An 18,682-nucleotide genomic window follows, 5' to 3' on the forward strand; every position below is an offset into this window, starting at 1 on the left:
CAACGACGATGACAATTGGTACTACGCGCACGATTACAAGAATGCGCCTGAAAAGCTGATGGAGTTTCACCGAAAGTACCCAGATCTGCCAGGTCCGCCAGTACGATTGACTGCATGGATTGAAGCTGCATTAAACGATCGCTTTGAGCCAGATCACCCAGATGACAACAAAGCGATCTGATTGGTCGATTCAGAAAGGAAGACCCGAATGCACGTGACCTGGAGGGCCAGGTCCTTTTAAACAAGGGGGCAATGTTACGATTCGTAGATGCGGAAAGTCTTGCGAACGAACTGGCGAGAAGTGTTTGCATGGGAGTTGCCGAAAAGGGAGGGCCATATAAAGGCAATCCCTTTGGGTGGATTAGAATCTTCCTTCTCTTCTTCTTTCTCTAGATTTAGTTGCCTCGTTTAAACAGTACCGAATTGATTCATAATCTTTTCGCTTGACCGTAACAGTAATCGACTATTTTTAATTCGTAATCATTAACGCATTTAATCTTTGGATAACCTATTGCGTCAAATTGCGATTGGGACCGAGGGCCTTCTCGCAGCCTACCAGTGCTCGCTGGTACATCTCTCTCCCTCCTTCAGCTTTCCCTGACCAGAGTAGAGACTCCCTAAACCATCAAATGCTTCCCATACCGCAACGTCAATGTTGTCATGTGACCAGCCCCCATGACGCACATAATTTGCGTGTGGAATAAGCCGTTATTGCAGCTCGGAATAATTTCTGTCACTTAGGCTAGGGACACTGTATCCAACAGCTATCAGTGTAAGTTCATAGAGCAGGGTCGAATCAATATTTGTGTCTGTGCTTGAATGATGAATGCACCAGTCTTGCACCACTGGGTGTATCGTATAGCCTCCAACTTGTTCCTTAATCCTAAGCAGAGAGAAGCCGATGAGATTCTTGACGCCGGTTCTAAACGCGAGTCCACTTGATATAGTCCTTTCAAGCCAAACAGGAACGTCTGAGCTATAGTGGCTGCTTTTTATCAACTCATACCAGATACCTCGATTATCGAAGTAAGCAAGTAAAAGAAGTAACTTCGCCGCGTGCGGGTCCCGCTTCTGGATCTTATAGTATGAGATCATCCATGTTTGTAGTAAATTATCCCGCTGGTACTGGCGTTCAGGATTTGACTGTAGCTGTAACTCGGATCAAGATTCTTGGTAATACTGCAAGTACTCGGTGGTAGAAGTTTTAGTCTCACGCATGAAGGCCCCGGCGATTACGATTGCTAATGGAAGTCCATCTAGACAACTAGCAACAGTATGGGTATCTATTAAAGTTAGTACTATCACTCGGATCTGTGTATTAAAGGACTTAGGTACCTCGGTTGCTCTTAAGTTCGTCAACGATATCTCTGGCTGATAAATGGGTACTTTACAAGAGTAGTTCCGTTGTATCCTTGGAGTCCAGTCTATTGAGCTGAAAAGACTTCCCTAGCTCAGTCAACCTTTGGAGTCGAGATATAAGAAGAATAGAGCCATGATCGGTAGTAGAGATCAATCTGCGCCAAATCTAGTCCATCATCTAGGGCTACATCGCACGCCTTCCTGACCTCGGCTTTCAATGCCTCATCCCCTAAACCTGACTGCTGCCAGCTGCTATATTCTCTCACAGCAACATCAAGAAGGCCTAAGATATGAATAGCGGGAAAGTCGACCGAAGAAGCAATAGTCTCCTCAAGAGGTGCGGATGATGACAACCCGGGTGCTTGTAGGGCTTGTGTTGGAAGCACATTTGTGATAGTGATACAGTACTTACCTTTTCGCATCAAAGTAGATCCAGCCAGTGATGCTGGATTTGTTGTTGGTAGAACGCTAGATTACTATTTTTCGATTTATGATACTGTAAAAGATACTAGCGCCGCTTACCGGAACAGTCGCCACAACCCCGATCCGCATAGGAGACGCTGCTAGAAAAAGTTGACTCTAGTACAAGTGATCGGGGCCGCATCAGACTTGCAAGGTATACAACCCTACAGGAAAAGTTGGGAAGTATGAAGATTAGATCCCGATGTAGATTATCTCTAACCCAAATGCTATAGATGCAGGCTGGGAATTATGAAACTGCGTTACGATTGGCGTGTTGATCCAAGCTATGTATACAATATCCAGAGGAGTAAGTGTTTCAGGCAATTGATGTCTAGACGCATGTAAATCTCATCTACATGGCCACTGATGCATTGCTTCCGCCTCTTCGTATTTCCCTTGGCCGTCGAGCACACTGCTAAGGTTACTGACACTGATGAGCGTGTAGGGATGCTCGCAACCAAGCACCTGTTCATACCCTTCTAGGTCTCGTCGATGCATCGCTTCCGCGTCCTCATATTTCCCTTGGTTACTAAGCACCCAGCCAAGGTTATTCGTACTGGAGAGCGTGTGAGGACGCTGGCGTCCAAGCACCTTCTCTCGTGCTTCCAGCGTCCGTCGATGCATCGCTTCTGCCTCATCATATTTCCCTTACCTATCGAGCAATTTGCCAAGGTTATCGACACTAGTGAGCGTGTCGGGATGCTCGCGTCCAAGGCACTTTCTCTCGTGCCTCTAATCCCCATCGCTGCATCACCTCTGCCTCTTTGTAAGCTCCTTGAAGACTAAGAAACCACTCACAATTAGATGAGAGGGTGGCGGCATTTAATCGATCTTCAATTACGTCATGTAGAGACTGCAATACACTTTTTGCATGCGCAAGAAGCGATCTGCATTGCGTCCAGCTTTCGTAGTCGCCACCTGGAATAATAATTGCGTGACCTAAGGATACAGCAATTTTGGTAGAATTCGGGGCAGTAGAAAGATACATGAAACAATGATACCGATAAGCGAATACACGGGTTGGAAACAATCATGTAACTCGATATATGAAAAATACTACCGCCGCTAAACGGAACAGCTGCCCTGCAAGCCTATCTGCAGGTGGAAGGCCTGCTTCAGGGAAACATAACTATAGCCCAAGTACTTCGGTACTTCAGGACCGCATCAAACTATGGGGTATGCAGTGCTACAGGAGAAAGTACCGAGTATAGATATGATATCTATATGCATGCTGCCTCTGCACTAAATTCTATAGATACAGGTCTGGGTAATGAAGCCCGTGTTGATTCAGGGAGTCTGAAGAATATCGAAAGTGGTGACCGTCTTGGGATGACAGTTGTCATGGTTATTCACACACTTCCTTTATGCCCTAGAGGCTTTGATTGAGAGCACTTTTGCTAGCTCACTTTGAATTCCCATAAAGCTCATACCTCGGTGTTGCTGGTAATTCAGAGGGCGGGTCATGTGAAGACTTCATCTGAGGACCCAATACACCTGGTAACTCTCCAAGGCCACTGTCATCTTTGGTTCCAGCAACTTTCCTCGCTTGTCGCTTTCTTCGATAGAGAACACCAGCCGCAATGATAATCAATGCGAGGGCCCCTACACCCACCCCGACGCTGATCCCAGCTTTCGCTCCACGATTCTCCCTCCAAAAGCCACGCACAATCGTGGCCTTTTCATCAACACCCTTGATTACTCCGTATAATCCGGTGACGGTGAATTACGCAGAGTTTAGCGTGCCGTTTCGGGTTTAGCGCCTCTCTGCGCGTTGCTATTGCTGTGCGTGTTTCTATAAAGTCCCCTTTATCGCCGCTTCAACTTCGCGGATTCGTCCTTCCCTTATTCGGGAAAATCGTCTATATCTAGCAGGGCTTTAAATTTATCTTAGGGGCGTAATTCGAGGGCGACGGTATTAGTAGCCTTAACTACCCGTGGCATTACTCACTACCCTACCACACACGACGTCACATTTTGAAGTTGGGTCAAAATTGCAAAAATATATGGATATTGGTCTAGACCCCATCCTGTATGCCCCAGCTCGCAAAGGCTCAATGACATATCTATGAGCTCAATGACATATCTATGACGGAATATTTGTTTTGATGGATGATTTTGTTGCTGCTTTACTCGGAAGGACTCCCTCCTGCCAGGGACGCAATGGGCAACCACCACCAAATCCACCGGGTCACCCCAACAACAAGAACAACAAGAATGCGCCGTTTTTCCAAGATTCCATATCGAATACCATTGATCTTTCACCAATATTCAAGATCGAAGTTAAAGCAGAAACGCTGCAATAAAGATTAGACTCAAACACGGCCAAATAATAAAGTACAGCGCTCCACTTTTAATTGGACGGTCAAGATCAAGATCTGGAATGCCGTTATCTGATTGGTTGCGAGCCACAACTATACAACAACTTGACCTCCTCCCTTCCCTTCTCCGCAACCCCCTTTCAATTCATTTCCATGGTTCCTTTATTACAAGCTGACGGTTTGATCAGAACTGATTCAATTTCCATCGTTGATCTCGTTGAATCTGGGAGCACAATCTCTTAATTGACCTGAAATTAAACTGGCCCGAGACGTGCTGGCCAACCCAGGAATTTATCCGACTAAAATCCGTCAAACATGGCCAGATCGAACGACAAAAGTTGATTATGGGTTCGAAATAGTGAATACACATAGTAGGACATAGGGCAAGCGCAGTTTTAATATGGCAGGAAGCAATGGACGGGGATCTGGGCATTTGAATACCTCCCTGCCCCCAGAGTAGAGTACTTCTTCAACCTTCATACATCAATTCGCAAACAACATGGCTCCTCAGAATATCTCTGAATTTCTTGCAAACTCTTCCTGCGCAGCCTCCGCAGCCCCCGCTGCCTCCAATGCCTCCTCCTCGTCTTGCGGCCCTGTTCCCCTCGCCTCCGTCGCTAGTCTGATCGGCTTGAGCGAGAATTCTATCAATAGTCTGTATTGGCTTGGCGTTTTGGCGTGCCTTGGATACCTCTTTGTATACCTGGTTACCATCATGTAAGTCACTTGGGACGTGTGATGGTGCCGGTGTAAACCCAATACGACTTTGGGACACTGAATGGTGCCTGGGATACCGTATTCTACTGGCATGTAGAGACTTTGACATTGCAGTACTGACATGGAATCGTTTTACAGAACCAACTACCGCCTCAAGATAAAGGAGATGGAGTTAGGTGTCTTTCTCGCCGCTGCCCAGTCCGATGAGCAGACCCTGAGACTCTCTTACCTCCTCAGGCAGACACGTAAGTTACACTCTCTGGGGGTATGGGGCTTGTGGATTGGCAGGTCCTGTACTGACCAGACAATGTGTGTAGACGACAGACCCTTCCTGCTTGTGTACAAGAGTCGCAACGACCGTGATTCCATGGAACAGGTCACCGTGGGCGGGAAGGTCCTTTTAGTCGGGTTTCCCTTGGGTGGAAACAAGCCTCCCTCGCTGACGTAAAAAAGGAGGGTCCCCAGGGTCAGTAAAAGGGTTTTCCTCTGTGCAGTGTTTGGTGTGTTCTCCTGTGAGGTCCCCTGTGGGGTTTTTGTGTTTTCTTCAGGATGGGACTTTGATGGTCCACCCTTTGTTTACTCTGTATAATTAATGTCCGTATGATTATGAGCCAACTCAATGGCCGAATCAGCAGTATCAGTAACTCATCTGCTACCTATTCCTCTCTCAATTCTAGCGCTTCAGTTACTTCAGATCCTTGAAATTCCAACATTCACGCAGCGCAGCTAAATCCACCAAGATTCTGAATTCAATGTAGAGTAGTACGTTGGAGCAGGACCCAAGAGATAAGCCTCTCGCAGCTCAACAAAAAGGACGAATTCTGATTTTGAAGGTTATCACGATACCGGCAGCCTGAAGCATGAACCTGAAAATATACAATTATATACCTTCGTTTTCGTATCAACGCATGGCTTTCCAGCACTTCTCATTCCATTCAAACCAGAGAGGAACATAACTTTTTCGCGATCTCCTCTTCCTCCGAACTTCACAGTGCTGAATACCAATGGCTTTATTGGATTACTGAACTACACATGATGATCTCAGGAAGCTCTTTAATTGTATAATACTATGAATTGTCCCGCCACGAGCTACTCTATGGCGGCTCTTGAATAGACGGACCTAAGCCAAACTAAGCCAAATCAAGCCAAACCCTAGCACAGAATAATAAACGAGGTTGCGGACTCTCATTTGTGGCGGCGGGTTAGAGACGTGAGAAGCAAATCTAAGAGTCATTCTTCGGTCACAGCCCATATCTTATTTTCCTTATTTTTTCCCTCCCTTTCATTCTCACGAATCCTCTTTCCTATCACATTATCGAACCAGCGCCTCAGTGGATGATTTTACAAATGTCTTCGAAATTGCCAACCAACAAAAAGCTCGAAAATCCTGGTCACGCATTCTCAGCAGTCGCCGACTGTGGATACAGGTACTGCATTCAATATGGTCCTAATCTCACGTGCCGTCGTGATATATTTGTCAGAATTATCTGCATCGAGCACAGTCTCCGAGCTACAGTCCAACGGGTGGATATGGTAAAAAATAAAGTCAAAGCTCTGGAAAAAGCTGCAACCATTGAGAACAATAACACCCAGCTTAATGAATGGAAGGTTGAGCTGGAGCAGCTTCAGCGAGAGTGCTGGAAACAAGATTTGGAGCTCTACGAACACGAGCAGCTGATCCCTGAGTGGCCCCTGAAGCGGAATTACGATCTGCTAAGAGAGAATGGAGCATGGTACATGAGAAAGGAGCTTACCAAAGACTGTGCGGACCGAGGGGGTTGCTGTAGTCGAAGTTGCGGATGTTGTGGTCAGCGTCACTTGAATTCTCAGCGGAAGAAGGGCATCGGGCACTGTACGATCGAGTGCATTTGCTGTTCCACCTACCGAGACGTTGAACTTACGGCGAGTGACAAGACAGAACTTGCAAGGAAGCTTCAGACTAGCCTTGAAAATAAGGATCCGTCCTTTCTGTTTAGAATGGCAGAGGCTTATTTCGTGGGTCCTGGTTTGGTGGTTTCTGGTCCAGTGGACTATTCCACATCGAAGTCGGAATCTTGGTGGACTTGGCTGTGTGCATTTATTGCTTAGTTTTTGGAGATTTAGGTAGCTAAACACAAGAATTGAGAATGGCATACCAGGCAGCAATTTCCTATTGTAAAAGGTGTCTATGTGCCCGGTCACCGGTGCCTTTGTTAACCTTGTCATGCCGAAATCGAATCTGCTAATTAATAAACTTGGCCGGGTGATCCCATGGGAACTGTAAAAGGAAGTCACGCTAAGCCTAAATTAGCTCCGGCCGTGGTGTCCGAGGCGCTTGGTGAAATGACCACGGTTCTCCTTCCAAAAGCCACGCACAATCGTGGTCTTTTCACCGTCACCCCTTATTACTCCGTACAGTATTATGCTATACCGGATAATATCTGAAAACGCTTGGCGCTCCCCTTCACCTTTAGTGCTCGCCCGATCGCCGCTTTTGCTTACTGAGTAGAATTCATCATATTTACTAGGTTACCATAGAATTATGATCATAATTACGACCACTTTCTGAACTTAAAGCCCGCTTAAATTGCCCACTGGTTTCAAAGAAGCATGGAGCCCAGCAGTACCGAGTAAGGAAGGGATTGGTGTCATTACCAACTCACCTGGTGTTAATAGAAACTATGCCTTAATGCAATCGTTAGACAACCGGCACCTCGAAAATTAAAAGATATCAATTTGGAGCAGAGTATTTGATCTCATGATCATCAGCGAGTCTGAGACTCTGTACCATCGGAAAAGACCATCTCTATAAAAGATCAGCATACCCCAGTTCAGCGCTCATGCTATTATCACTCACAAAACGCTATTTTCATTCACGACAAGCGAGCACCTCAGCTATGCAGCGATGGCCCCTGAGGCACAATGCTAGGTTCCTCGTCGCGTCAATTTTTCGGGTCCATGTTGAAGGTATTGATTGGAAACTGGAAAGACGTCTCGACTGGCAGACGGATTCGTGGTCATTATACCATCGCCTGCTATGGTTTTTTGGATGAATGATGATTATTATTGAGTTTTCGCCAATACCGGATGTCCTCGTTAGTAAATAGATAGTTACCTCAAACTTATTACCTATCGATTGTTTGTACTTCTCAATTCAACTCTAAAGTAACTATACGATTTAAGTACACTATTATAGAACAAAATTTAATTGTTGCGAGGCTTGGGCAGGATATATCCGCCGAGGGTAGTGAAGAAATCGCCTGCTCGCCCCATATACTGAGCTACATCATCCCCTACCCACGAGGACAAAAGCCCTAGTCTTGTGCGCTCCAATTCGCGAATATACTTACCAGATATCTTGACCACCACGTTAGCGATACACACTCAATTATGGGCAAATACTGTCTGCAAAAGAACGGAACCGGAAAATGCAGGTATAGTATCACTTACCAACAATCCCTGCCCTGACTCTGTCGAGAGCAGCGTCGCCTCTATCGATTCCGCAACAGTATCCGGTGTGTTCACCTCGAGACCGGCTCGCAGCCACGCATCTGAGATGCCCGAGGTCAAATGCGTAGTCGTGAAGAACGGCGCAATGGCATTCACGCAAATATTATGCTTCTCTGCCTCAGTCTGCGAGGCCCGAAGGAGGCCCACTACCCCGTGCTTGGACGCCGTATATGCAAGCGTCCCTGCGCCGTCGAAATACCCCGCTGTTGAGGCGATGAGAACGATAGAGCGAGGGCTATCGGGTGGCGAGGACTTTAAGTAGTGGATGGCGAGTTTGAGCGCTGAGTGGCGAAGTACAAGTTAGCGGGAACCCAGGAGCCGGGATATAACCGGCAGATGAAACGAAACGTACTGTTCAAGGTCCCCTTCAGATTCACATCGATCGTCCGATACGCCTCGGCGGGTTCCTCCAGCATCCCATTTGAATCATAGCTATCCTGTAGGATCGGCTCGTGCTCCATAGTGCCCGCATTAGCCACCACAAAATCAAGTCGCTGATACCGCTGCTGCACGGATTGAAACACGCTACGCAGCTCAGCCCAATCTCTAATATCAGCGGGCATGAAACATGATCTTGACGGGCAGGGCAAGGAATTAATCAACTCCTGTGCGCTGTGTGCTGTTGATGCTAGATCCACGATTATCACCGTTGCGCCAGAGCCGTTGAGGCGGGTGACCGTTGCGGCGCCGATGCCGTGCGAGCCACCTGTGACTAGGGCAACCTTTGACAGCAGAGAATTTGGCGGAGGGGTGGTTGGCATTTTTTTGTCAATGTTCCGCCCGTCTTTTTGACACTTTCGCTTCCTTGGGTGGATTGTTGGCAGGGTGCCGATTTGTGAGTGGATAGTATGCTTGTAGTATTGGTTTTGTCTAGCTGGGTGGAGTGAGAACGGGTTCGGTAAATAGTCAGGATTGGGATCGGAAAGAGTATTCGATGCAGCCAACGTGTGGGATCGGTAACGGTATACCTAAGGAGCTCCATTACAAGCGAGCATAGCGGTACAAATGCGAGGGCCCTATCATATCTCATGAAGCCGCTACTGATGGATGCTAGCTGGGCTCTATTCGGTTAGATTTAGCATATGGAGAGACGTTCGCCTATTTTTCAGGAGATAAGATTCAGCAGTTAACCTCCTGCTCAAGAGGGTTAGCTCTCCGAGGGATCTGCTCAAAGTACCAATTTCCTAAAACAGAATGTGGTCGAGGTTGATTCCAAGGGTGATCGATCTCTTGTCAAAGGTTCGGCTCGTGTCATGGTCCCTAGCGCCAGATAGGTGGCTTCAGCCATAGCGGAAACACCGCCAACCAGAGGTGAAAAGGGTTCCGCCGGTGGATTAGCAATTAATGCCGCGATAAGGGAAGACCAATTCGAAAATAGGCCTCTATATTATCTCCGTTTATGAACATGTCAAAGAGCGGTGATAGATGAAGACCAATAGATCCCTGTGGTAGATATGCCGGGAAGTGTGATGCCTCAAACGCCAGTCTGTCGAACGGACTCGAAAAAGTTGCTGTCCAATATGCATCCAAGGGGTCCCAAAGAATTGGACCATCACCAATCAACACTCAGCCCCACTTGGGTCAGACTGGACCCGACACTTAGGCAAGCACCAATTTGCCAGAGGCGGGACGAGTTGAAGTTTATCGGCGAAGGCAGGACATTCTGGAGGGAAGATTTTCGTTTGGGAGCAGGAAATCAAAAAGAAAGGAATCACTGAAGAAGGAGCAAAGTATCATGCTTTAAATCTTGCAAGCTTGATGGAAGTCAGGAACCTGGAACAGAGCTCGAGCTCGGTGGGCGAATCATCGGAGAGATTAACTTCTCCCAAAGAGGACTAGTCTTATTAACCGAAGTGCCTACTTGACTGATCGGTTCAGAGTTTTCCATAGGCTTTTAATCCCTGTGGAGTTGACACTCGGCCAGATCTGGTTGCCCAACCATGTCTCCTGGAGTAGAGGGCTGATTTCTCCGTGCGTAGCTGCATGTGGGAATGCTCGGGTGTGTCAGGGACCCCAAATAACTATATCCATGCCCTCGGTGATACCCCGACGACTCTATACATCTTCCCACTGTGGGTGCGCCCGCAATCCCCGTTACATTTTTAATGTTCGGCTGGAACTAGTCAAATTAATTACAACCCAATATGCTCGAGTCTATCGCGCACTCCAAAGCTAGAACTTTAGTTTCTGGCCTGAAAATAAATACGCCATAAGCCGGTGATGCCAATCGGTTAATTAACCTGAAGAAGAAAGATGCAGGCAGCGCGCGAAGCAGTGGAAGCTAGTACATGGCGTAGACCTGCCACAGAGGGCTCAAGAGGAAATAATTAGATTATTTGAATCGGCTAATTCAGTGGCTTTTCAAACGAAAAACTGTATTGGAAATGTGACAGCGATTGCGGAGACACTCACGTCGGAGAGCGCTTCACAGAGGACACAGATACAGACTAGTCTCCACTCTGTCGGAAGCTGGGCAAAGTTATTAGAGAACTATGGGCAAATCGTCCAGCTGCTCCCTAAATCTGGTCACTTTGAACTCCCTCACTTGAGATGCCCTCCTAGGTCACTGCCATTGGCTTCCGAATTAACGTAGTTGTCGCTAGGGTTTCAACATGTCGATTGATGTCCATTCGGTGAAAAATGAAAAGGTCGCGATATTCGCCGCTTGTTTCGTTTCTCTCCTGGCATTCCTGCAGGGACTGGACACGGCTCAGATCTCCGGATTTACAGCAATGCCCGGGTTCCTAAAGGACTTTGGCTTCTTCAATGGTGCAACACAGGCCTGGGACATCACCCCGTCGAGACAACTTCTCATAACGTGTATGATAAATGTCGGTGCCGCAGTGGGCTCAATCATTGCCGGTCCCCTGGGCGCTCGCTTCGGACCAAGATACGGACTCATGCTGTGCGCTTTTACATCGATCGTCGGCTCTACTCTCCAGGCCAGTAGTAGCACATTATCACTGCTGATATGCGGCCGAATCTTCGTCGGCATGGGCATCGGAATGGCAACGAATTTCATCCTCGTGTATCAGGCTGAAGTTGCGCCGGGGCATTTACGCGGTGTGCTCTTGGGCACATTTTCGCTTACGTACACATTCGGTGGATTCATTGGAACGTGTATCAACCAGGGGACGCACAGTCTCGCGAGTAGCTGGAGCTATCGCATCCCACTACTGACGCAGCTCGTCTGCCCATCTATTTTCTTGTTAGGAGCCTGGGCTCTTCCAGATAGTCCGCGGTTTCTTGTCAGCCGTGGCCGCGTCAAGGATGCACGTCTCGCTTACGGTAGACTGCACGGAGCCTCGATGGAGGCCGAAGACCCCCGAGAGCGCGAGATGGAAGAGATCATCAAGTTTGTCGAGTACGAAAAAGCGATACAAAGGAGCACCAGCTACCTGGACTGTTTCCGGGGCGTGGACCGGCGCCGGACGCTAATTGCAATGGGTCTAATGACGTGCCAGAACTTTGGCGGCCGCGACTTCCTCTTCAGCTACGGGACGTATTTCTTCTCGATCGCCGGCGTCCGCGAGCCCTTTCTTATCAGTATGGTTCTAAACCTATCGGCCTTGCTAGCTGCAGTTCTCTCAATCCCGCTTGTTCACGTAATAGGACGGCGAAAGCTCCTCCTACTCTGTGTCGCCGGGTTCGTGGTCTGTCTATTCATTTTCTCGTCCGTGGGGACCGCATACCCGCAAAGCATGATCGCAAGCAAAATCCTGATTACATTCATCGTTCTGTATAACTTTCTATTTACAATCTCACTCGTCGTCGTCGCCTCGACCGTGATTTCCGAAACGGCTAGCACGCGGCTCCGCTCGCAGGCCCAGTCGCTGGCTGTCTTCACGGCCTGGAGCGAGGCTGTTATGTGGACCGCTGTGCTGCCCTATCTGATCAACCCGAACGCCGCGAACCTCAAGGCGAAGATTGGGTTTATGTATGGTGGGTTTGGGGTGTGTATTTGGGTCTTTATCTTTTACTGTGTTCCGGAGTATCTAGGTCGGCCGTTGGAGGAGATTGATGAGATGTTTTTGAAGGGAGTGGCTGCGAGGGGATTCAAGGGATTTGTTTGCACGGGTGACCTGGTTGTAGATTCTACTGTGAATGATGATCTTGGGGTGTCGAGGGATGTTGCAGAGGTTCATGTTAGAGCTGGAAAATAGAGTACAGTATTGAAAGCAATAAGCTAAAGAGCTTAGGGATGGACGAGCAATGGTCCCAAATTAAAGTTGAGCTTAATTTGACGGTAGATTACGTACGGTCTTTTCGGGATGCGAATTCATCACGAATGAAACAAAACGGAATAAATATTAGCGAAAACAAATTGTGCATGACTCGAGAATGATCACGAGAATAACCAGAACATAGCGTTGTTGGCCACGGACGAGGCTACCCTTTTTCGTGTTGTGTATCAGCGACAGCCCTGAAATCCTAGAAGGCCTAGTCCTCCCAAATGTTCCTGAACTGGCATTATAAACTCAATCCTCCGCAGAACCCGACACAGCACGGGTTATGGTATCAGGTTGGCTTTGGTGCAATATACGCATCTACCAAAATTATTGTCAGTGGCCCAAAGCACCCGACCGTTGCCCTTCCAGTAACAACTTACAGGTTCCCTTTAAATGCACCTCATTCCAAAGATCCTCTTCTGCCCTCTTCTCGCTAGGTTGGTCGGTATAGAAATAACGGCCCAGAACCGCCCTCGCCGCCTGCCACTCGCTCAACCCCAACCGCTCCGTCATCTCAATCAGCCTGGTGAGGTACCACCGATGGCACTTGTACCCCTGCGACGCAAGGCCACCAAGGACAAGAATCCAGAATAGTAGCTCTGGCGTTTCGTTTTGGAGATGTTGGTATGGAACTTCAAGACTTTGACGGAGTGATTCCACGACATATTGCATGAACGGGAAAGACTGGAAGTGCCACACCCGTAGGTTAAGGTAGATGACTAAAGTCAGGCGGAGAGGCTCATTGATATCGGTTGGGTCTGTAGTCTCGAAGCATGCGGAGAGGATTTGGTGCTCGGCAACAAGAAAAAGATCGTTATCTGTAGGCATTACAGAAGCCGGGTTGCGCTGTGCATGTTCGTAGTAGATAATCAAGCGCTGGATAACCTGGAAGAAGATTTTTAGAGTACGGTCAAGCGTTGTATACCAGGAGGAAGAGAAAATGGTGACGCCTAGGGAAGCAAGGTCTTTGGGCGTATCAATCTCATCCCGCGTAAGGAGGAGTCGGAAGTCTTGGATGATTTCGCTGCGCCAGCGGGTAGAAATAGGGAATATTGGTCGGGTATTATAGAGAGCAGCACTTTTTACGTCGCTCCTGAGAATTGTTATTGACTAGATCCATCGTGAATATAAAGACGTGTGAAGAACATACTGGTAAATTTTTGACTGGGTCATGTGGTCCAGATTATCCAATCCGCCCATCAATTGGACAAGCCTCTGGAGTCCTTTCATATGTGCGTCATGAGCCTCTATATTTGCATCGACGGCCTAGGATAGATGAGATTAGCATGTTGTGAACCCTAGAGTTCCTCCCAGCATGCCAGAAGATCGAGCACCAATTTGACGAAAAGCTTACCTCAATCGCGACAAGTGAAGCAACAACCAGTGTTGTAGACTCAGCTACTGCTGTGAGAGGATCTTGCATTATATTATTCAACATCTTGAGTGTATCGCCGCGGAGATGAAGCGAATCTCGCATGGATTTCTTGATGACCAGAGATGAGACACCGTTGCTCGACTCTAATGTCGCCTGGTGGCCCGCTGTTAAGAACAGCAGCGCCTGGAGGAGAGCTGGCTGTGTAATTGCCTTCTGCCACCACCATACACTCATTCTCGTAGCATCGACTGGGTAGCATGCCGCTATGGTATGGAGCCTGACTATTATGAGTCAGCTTTCGTTCATTTAGATCTCCGCTTTTCCACGATCTGCATACAATGATGAAAGTACATATTCATCGAATCTGTCATCGTGACCGCTGACGCCCTGAATGGATCGACATAGCCCTGACTGAGATAGGCTTTAAGGGACCACATCTCAGACCGCAGTGTGGCCTGCCCGGGGACTCTTCTTGAAAGTTCGCCTTTATCAGCCCATCCATCCTTCTCACTGGTAGAGTCTGCATTATCTGAGGTTGGTTGCTCGCCTGTTAAGTGATCGACTAGAAAATGGTTGGCGGGGGTTGTACTAGGGGTTTTCAAGCGCAGGATGGACGCTTCCTTCTTTTTTCTGTGGTAATTCCTGAGTATAAAGCCTTGTTTCTCGTTGCGTAGCTTCTTCTTCTGTAGCTTGTCTTCTTGGTAGTCTACGAAGAAGAATGATGACTGTGGTTTCACAGGCTTTGTGGTTCTGTGAGGCAGATTCCGGGCCGGGCGTGCCTCCTCGAGAGGGTCGGAACACGACGATGCAGATGATGGCGGCGAGATGGAAGACGATGGAGAGTACCTCGACTCGGGGGTCGACGAATTTGATAATTTGGACATTCTAGACGCAAAAGCAATCTACAGTCGTAAAGATGCGAGTATTGCAGTGTCGAGTCTTGCAATGGTATTTTTCTACATGCGAAGTCGCTGTTTCCCGCAGTGCCAACACCAGAGTACCTCACCGTCCCGTCGGCAAATTAGCCATTAGATAATCGCACCAGAAAGGGTTCGCTGTCTTATCTCGCAGGTCCACCTGTCAGACGCTAGGCGGTGAATAGCCAATAGGGGCGAGGCAAGCATTGTCCATAAACGAAGGGTCTTTGAAACCCCACTCATCACGGGTCGAATGGTGAGACTAACTCTGTTGGTTCGATTTCGCCAGTTTTGAACCGAAAAACGAAGGTTTTGGCCCAAAGGAGGGGCGGCGAACACATGCGTCTCGAACAGTGGAATTGTGGCGTGACACGAGTGTAAGATGTTGGAGGCGCTCGTCATAATCGTGAGCCTGTTGATGGTTTTCAGCCCTCAAATTTGGCGATAAGAAGCTCTTGACCAACTTGCTGTGAGTTGACATGAGGTGTATTTGAGTGCTTAGGGCGGTAAGGACTGTAGAAGAAAATCTCGCGAAAAAGCGTGATACGAGGCGAGTCCGGCCAAATCATGGTTTCGGTTGTTTGATTGCACCATTTTATCGCCAGTTGAGTAGGGTATGTGCCAGTTCTCCACGCTACCATAGCCATTTCGCATCGGAGTATATCATCCAGAGGGGAGGGAGAATGTTCAGTCTGTCTTGAAGCCTATAAAATCAGCCAGTTACACATAACTCCGCAATTTGAAAATTCCCGGTCCGTCACAACGCATTGGGCATAGCCTACCTGTAAGCTCTTGATCAACATGGAAGGTCTGGTAGGGTTAGGTCGAATTTGGTTTGGAGGTCTTGTAGATGAAAGGAAATTATGAGATCCTTGCTTTCCATGGCGACAGCAATCAAGTTTGAATGAGAAGAGAATTCTTTTAGGTCATCAAGGGGGGGGGGGCCTTTGAACTTATGAAATGGTCAAATAATTTTGGGCTCATAGCTCTCACAGTGGCAATTAAAGATATAAACCAGATGCGAGGGGACGATGCCCATGGAACCTCTGTTGTATGTGAAGATTTACTCCTGACCAATCATGGCAGACTCTAGGGCATCCAGATTCGGCTTAGATCCAAATTTATTCCTTACTGAGGTAGCTAGATTCGGCTAAGATCAAAACACACTCCTGACTAATCGTGACAGACTCTAACTTAGCTCTAGGGCAGCCAGATTCGGTTGAGATCCGAATTTCTTCCCGACCAATCGTGGCAGGCTCTGAAGCAGCCAGATTCGGCTTAGGTCGAACGCTCGGAAATGATTTACTTCTCTGTCATCGGTTTTCTCATCAATTTGAGAATTCCATTTCGGTGGTCCCACCACATACTCCAAGCGACTAATGCGTTATTATGCGGGCACGATTCCCTCCAAAAAATGGTCTTCGATGCAGATGTAACTAACGGAATCTAGTCCAAGTCCAATGTTGAGATCTCACAGTAATGATAGCAGGAGCTAGGGGTACCTAGTTCAAGAAGATGACTGATCCATACTATCTCGCCGTTACCAGCTTCACCTCCGAAAAGAGCAGAATTGTATTCTTATATCTGTCTTTATGTCACTAACAACGCTGGGCTGCAAAATGGACTTGGCGGCAATCATGCCTGATGAGGATGGTTCTAAGCTTTATCCTATTGGCTGACAGTAGGTCTCAAATCGATTTCACGGGCCTTGGGGATGGTTTAAAACTAATGTTATCCATGATCCAGTAGATCCGAAGTACACCAGCGGACGATTGCCCGTTACCGGCTCAGCATTAGGTAGTCTCCACAGCCCACGTTACAAATCAATGTAAGTCACACCGCGCGGATGGAGGAGTGCTCAAACGGTTTCCGTTAATTGCTGTGACTAGACGCTATCTCCAAAGAAGGCTAGTATTCCCCGCAGCTTCCCGTGCTTATGCAGTAGTAGATAAAGGGTTCGCTATTCCTCTTACGGTATCATAGTGAGTAGCTTTGATTGGCTGGACGGTTAATAATATCCATGTCTCTACAAGTACCGTCTAAGATCATTGAATGAGTCCAACCCGTATATAGTAGATAAATGGTTCGCTATTCCTCTAACGGTATCGCATTGGGTAGCTCTGATTGGCTAAAGGTTAATAACGTTCATGTCCTTGCAGGCACCGTGCAAGATCAACAAAAAATCCAATCTGCATATATAAAGCATATGCTCCTTTCTTTGGTCATATCAAATTCCATCTGTCGCAAGAACTCACACAGCATTTCTCAGCATAAAGCTACGCAGCTACACAGCCACGCACAAATATACGCATGCACATAATGGAGGACTATTGGAACTCTCCAAACACCAACCTTTTTAACATACAATACAAGGGTGGGGAGATACCACTACTAGGGCCTAAAATAGTGAGTTCGGCTACTTTGACTCCCGTCTTATAGTGGAAACACGTCGCTCACTGACGAAGAAACATATGACTGGATACCAAAAATTCGAGCTTATTCCCGCCATCATTCCTCGCTCAGTGACGACACCTGAAGTGGACTGCAGTCTACAGCCACCGGAGGCTTATCAAATTCTTAATCTCAACTCCACAATCTCCTTTGATACCTCTATTCCGGCTTCGCCATCCAACTCAGACTCACAGGAAGCCCAGAGCTCAGTCACAAATGACGTGGAAAGCAAGAAACATAAATTACATACTGTAAGCATCAAAGTATATCATATGACCTTCTCTAAAGGGACTGAATCTGATCATTCAAATGCAGACCAAGCGACGCATGCAAAACCGTGACGCGCAGCGCCGGTTCCGCGGACGCAAAGAAGAGCGTCATCAAATACTCGAGCAACGGGCTACTGAACTCGAAGCAAAGTGCCAAAGGCTCTCGGAGGGATTCGAGCAGAAGTCCAAAGAGGTGTCTAAGATCATTAAAGAAAAAGAGGCCCTTGCTACCGAAATGCAAGATCTGCGCAAGCGATGGAACCTTATGTTGATGCTGTTACGACGGCCAAACAGGCTGCAGTCACTGTCCAGCTTGCTAGGGAGTGATTCGTCTTCAACTTCCGGTTCCTCTCTTAGCTCATCATCCTCGCCGTCTTCGATAAAAGCTGAGCCGATGTTGCCGCTGGAAGACTTACTTGGGTGTCTACAGGAGTTGCTATTGCCAAATGAGATGCCCCACGGGTCGTCCCCTCTTTGTTGATCGCACTAGTGAATCAAGCTAATCCTAGCCTGGTTAACGCCGTGATCTGCTCACGCGCCAGACAAAAGCACCACGATTTTCTTTTTGCATTGCAAATAGGAATTGTGGACTTATCGAAAGTCCTTTAGTCTCTATATAGTTCATAAAAATTAATAGTCCAATAAGTAGATACCAACTTGATGGTTCTCACCCTATAAAAGTAATATTATCTTCCCTCCAACTCCGACTATTCCTATAAATAGATATATATATCGGCTCCAATTCCTGCTTCCTTTCACGTTATGAGTTTTTTTTCTTCTGATATCGTATGAATCTTTTACTATCTACCTATATATCGCATGTTCGGCCATCATTTTGTCCACGGTTGACGACACTGCGAATCTATCATTGCCTAGATTCTAATGTCATGTTTCAGCTCCTCCTGAATCCGCTTGAACATCAACTAATTGTTCTTGAATGCGATGTTAAAAGTAGAATCCCCAGGAACATGAAGTCAATATTCCCTATATCCGCACGCTTTTACAGCGAGATTTGCCACGAGTCGGATATTTTCCAGCTCAATCGAAATTTTGATATACTGCACGGATTAGATTGCCTTAGTGGTCGCTTTACAAA

The 18,682-nt window shown here is 47.4% G+C and overlaps 6 protein-coding genes across 6 annotated transcripts; 3 read left to right on the top strand and 3 right to left on the bottom strand.

Annotated features, from left to right (window-relative positions):
• Positions 1 to 708: 708 nt before the first annotated feature.
• N7496_012333 (uncharacterized protein) lies at positions 709 to 2,445 on the bottom strand (the record flags this gene model as incomplete). The annotated part of the gene is given in 6 exon segments (XM_056705246.1): positions 709 to 1,149; positions 1,336 to 1,446; positions 1,461 to 1,804; positions 1,882 to 1,922; positions 2,042 to 2,105; positions 2,178 to 2,445. 6 exon segments carry the CDS (start codon positions 2,443 to 2,445, stop codon positions 709 to 711), a joined length of 1,269 nt encoding a protein of 422 aa, XP_056549144.1.
• Positions 2,446 to 4,638: 2,193 nt separating this feature from the next.
• On the top strand, positions 4,639 to 5,304 carry N7496_012334 (uncharacterized protein; the record flags this gene model as incomplete). The annotated part of the gene is made up of 2 exons (XM_056705247.1): positions 4,639 to 4,856; positions 4,995 to 5,304. The coding sequence occupies 2 exons, from the start codon at positions 4,639 to 4,641 to the stop codon at positions 5,302 to 5,304; spliced, it is 528 nt and encodes a 175-aa protein (XP_056549145.1).
• A 2,735-nt stretch (positions 5,305 to 8,039) lies between these two features.
• On the bottom strand, positions 8,040 to 9,106 carry N7496_012335 (short-chain dehydrogenase reductase 2a; the record flags this gene model as incomplete). The annotated part of the gene is made up of 3 exons (XM_056705248.1): positions 8,040 to 8,192; positions 8,286 to 8,626; positions 8,698 to 9,106. 3 exons carry the CDS (start codon positions 9,104 to 9,106, stop codon positions 8,040 to 8,042), a joined length of 903 nt encoding a protein of 300 aa, XP_056549146.1.
• Positions 9,107 to 11,893: 2,787 nt separating this feature from the next.
• Positions 11,894 to 12,508, top strand: N7496_012336 (putative glucose transporter rco-3; the record flags this gene model as incomplete). Its single annotated transcript, XM_056705249.1, has 1 exon — positions 11,894 to 12,508. One exon carries the CDS (start codon positions 11,894 to 11,896, stop codon positions 12,506 to 12,508), a length of 615 nt encoding a protein of 204 aa, XP_056549147.1.
• Positions 12,509 to 12,907: 399 nt separating this feature from the next.
• Positions 12,908 to 14,183, bottom strand: N7496_012337 (uncharacterized protein; the record flags this gene model as incomplete). Its single annotated transcript, XM_056705250.1, has 3 exons — positions 12,908 to 13,664; positions 13,725 to 13,840; positions 13,929 to 14,183. 3 exons carry the CDS (start codon positions 14,181 to 14,183, stop codon positions 12,908 to 12,910), a joined length of 1,128 nt encoding a protein of 375 aa, XP_056549148.1.
• Positions 14,184 to 17,337: 3,154 nt separating this feature from the next.
• Positions 17,338 to 18,067, top strand: N7496_012338 (bZIP transcription factor; the record flags this gene model as incomplete). The annotated part of the gene is made up of 2 exons (XM_056705251.1): positions 17,338 to 17,568; positions 17,633 to 18,067. The coding sequence occupies 2 exons, from the start codon at positions 17,338 to 17,340 to the stop codon at positions 18,065 to 18,067; spliced, it is 666 nt and encodes a 221-aa protein (XP_056549149.1).
• Positions 18,068 to 18,682: the final 615 nt, after the last annotated feature.

The sequence above is a fragment of the Penicillium cataractarum genome (assembly GCF_028827025.1).
Source record: "Penicillium cataractarum strain IBT 29864 chromosome Unknown utg000010l, whole genome shotgun sequence".
NCBI classification, from domain to species: Eukaryota; Fungi; Ascomycota; class Eurotiomycetes; order Eurotiales; family Aspergillaceae; genus Penicillium; species Penicillium cataractarum.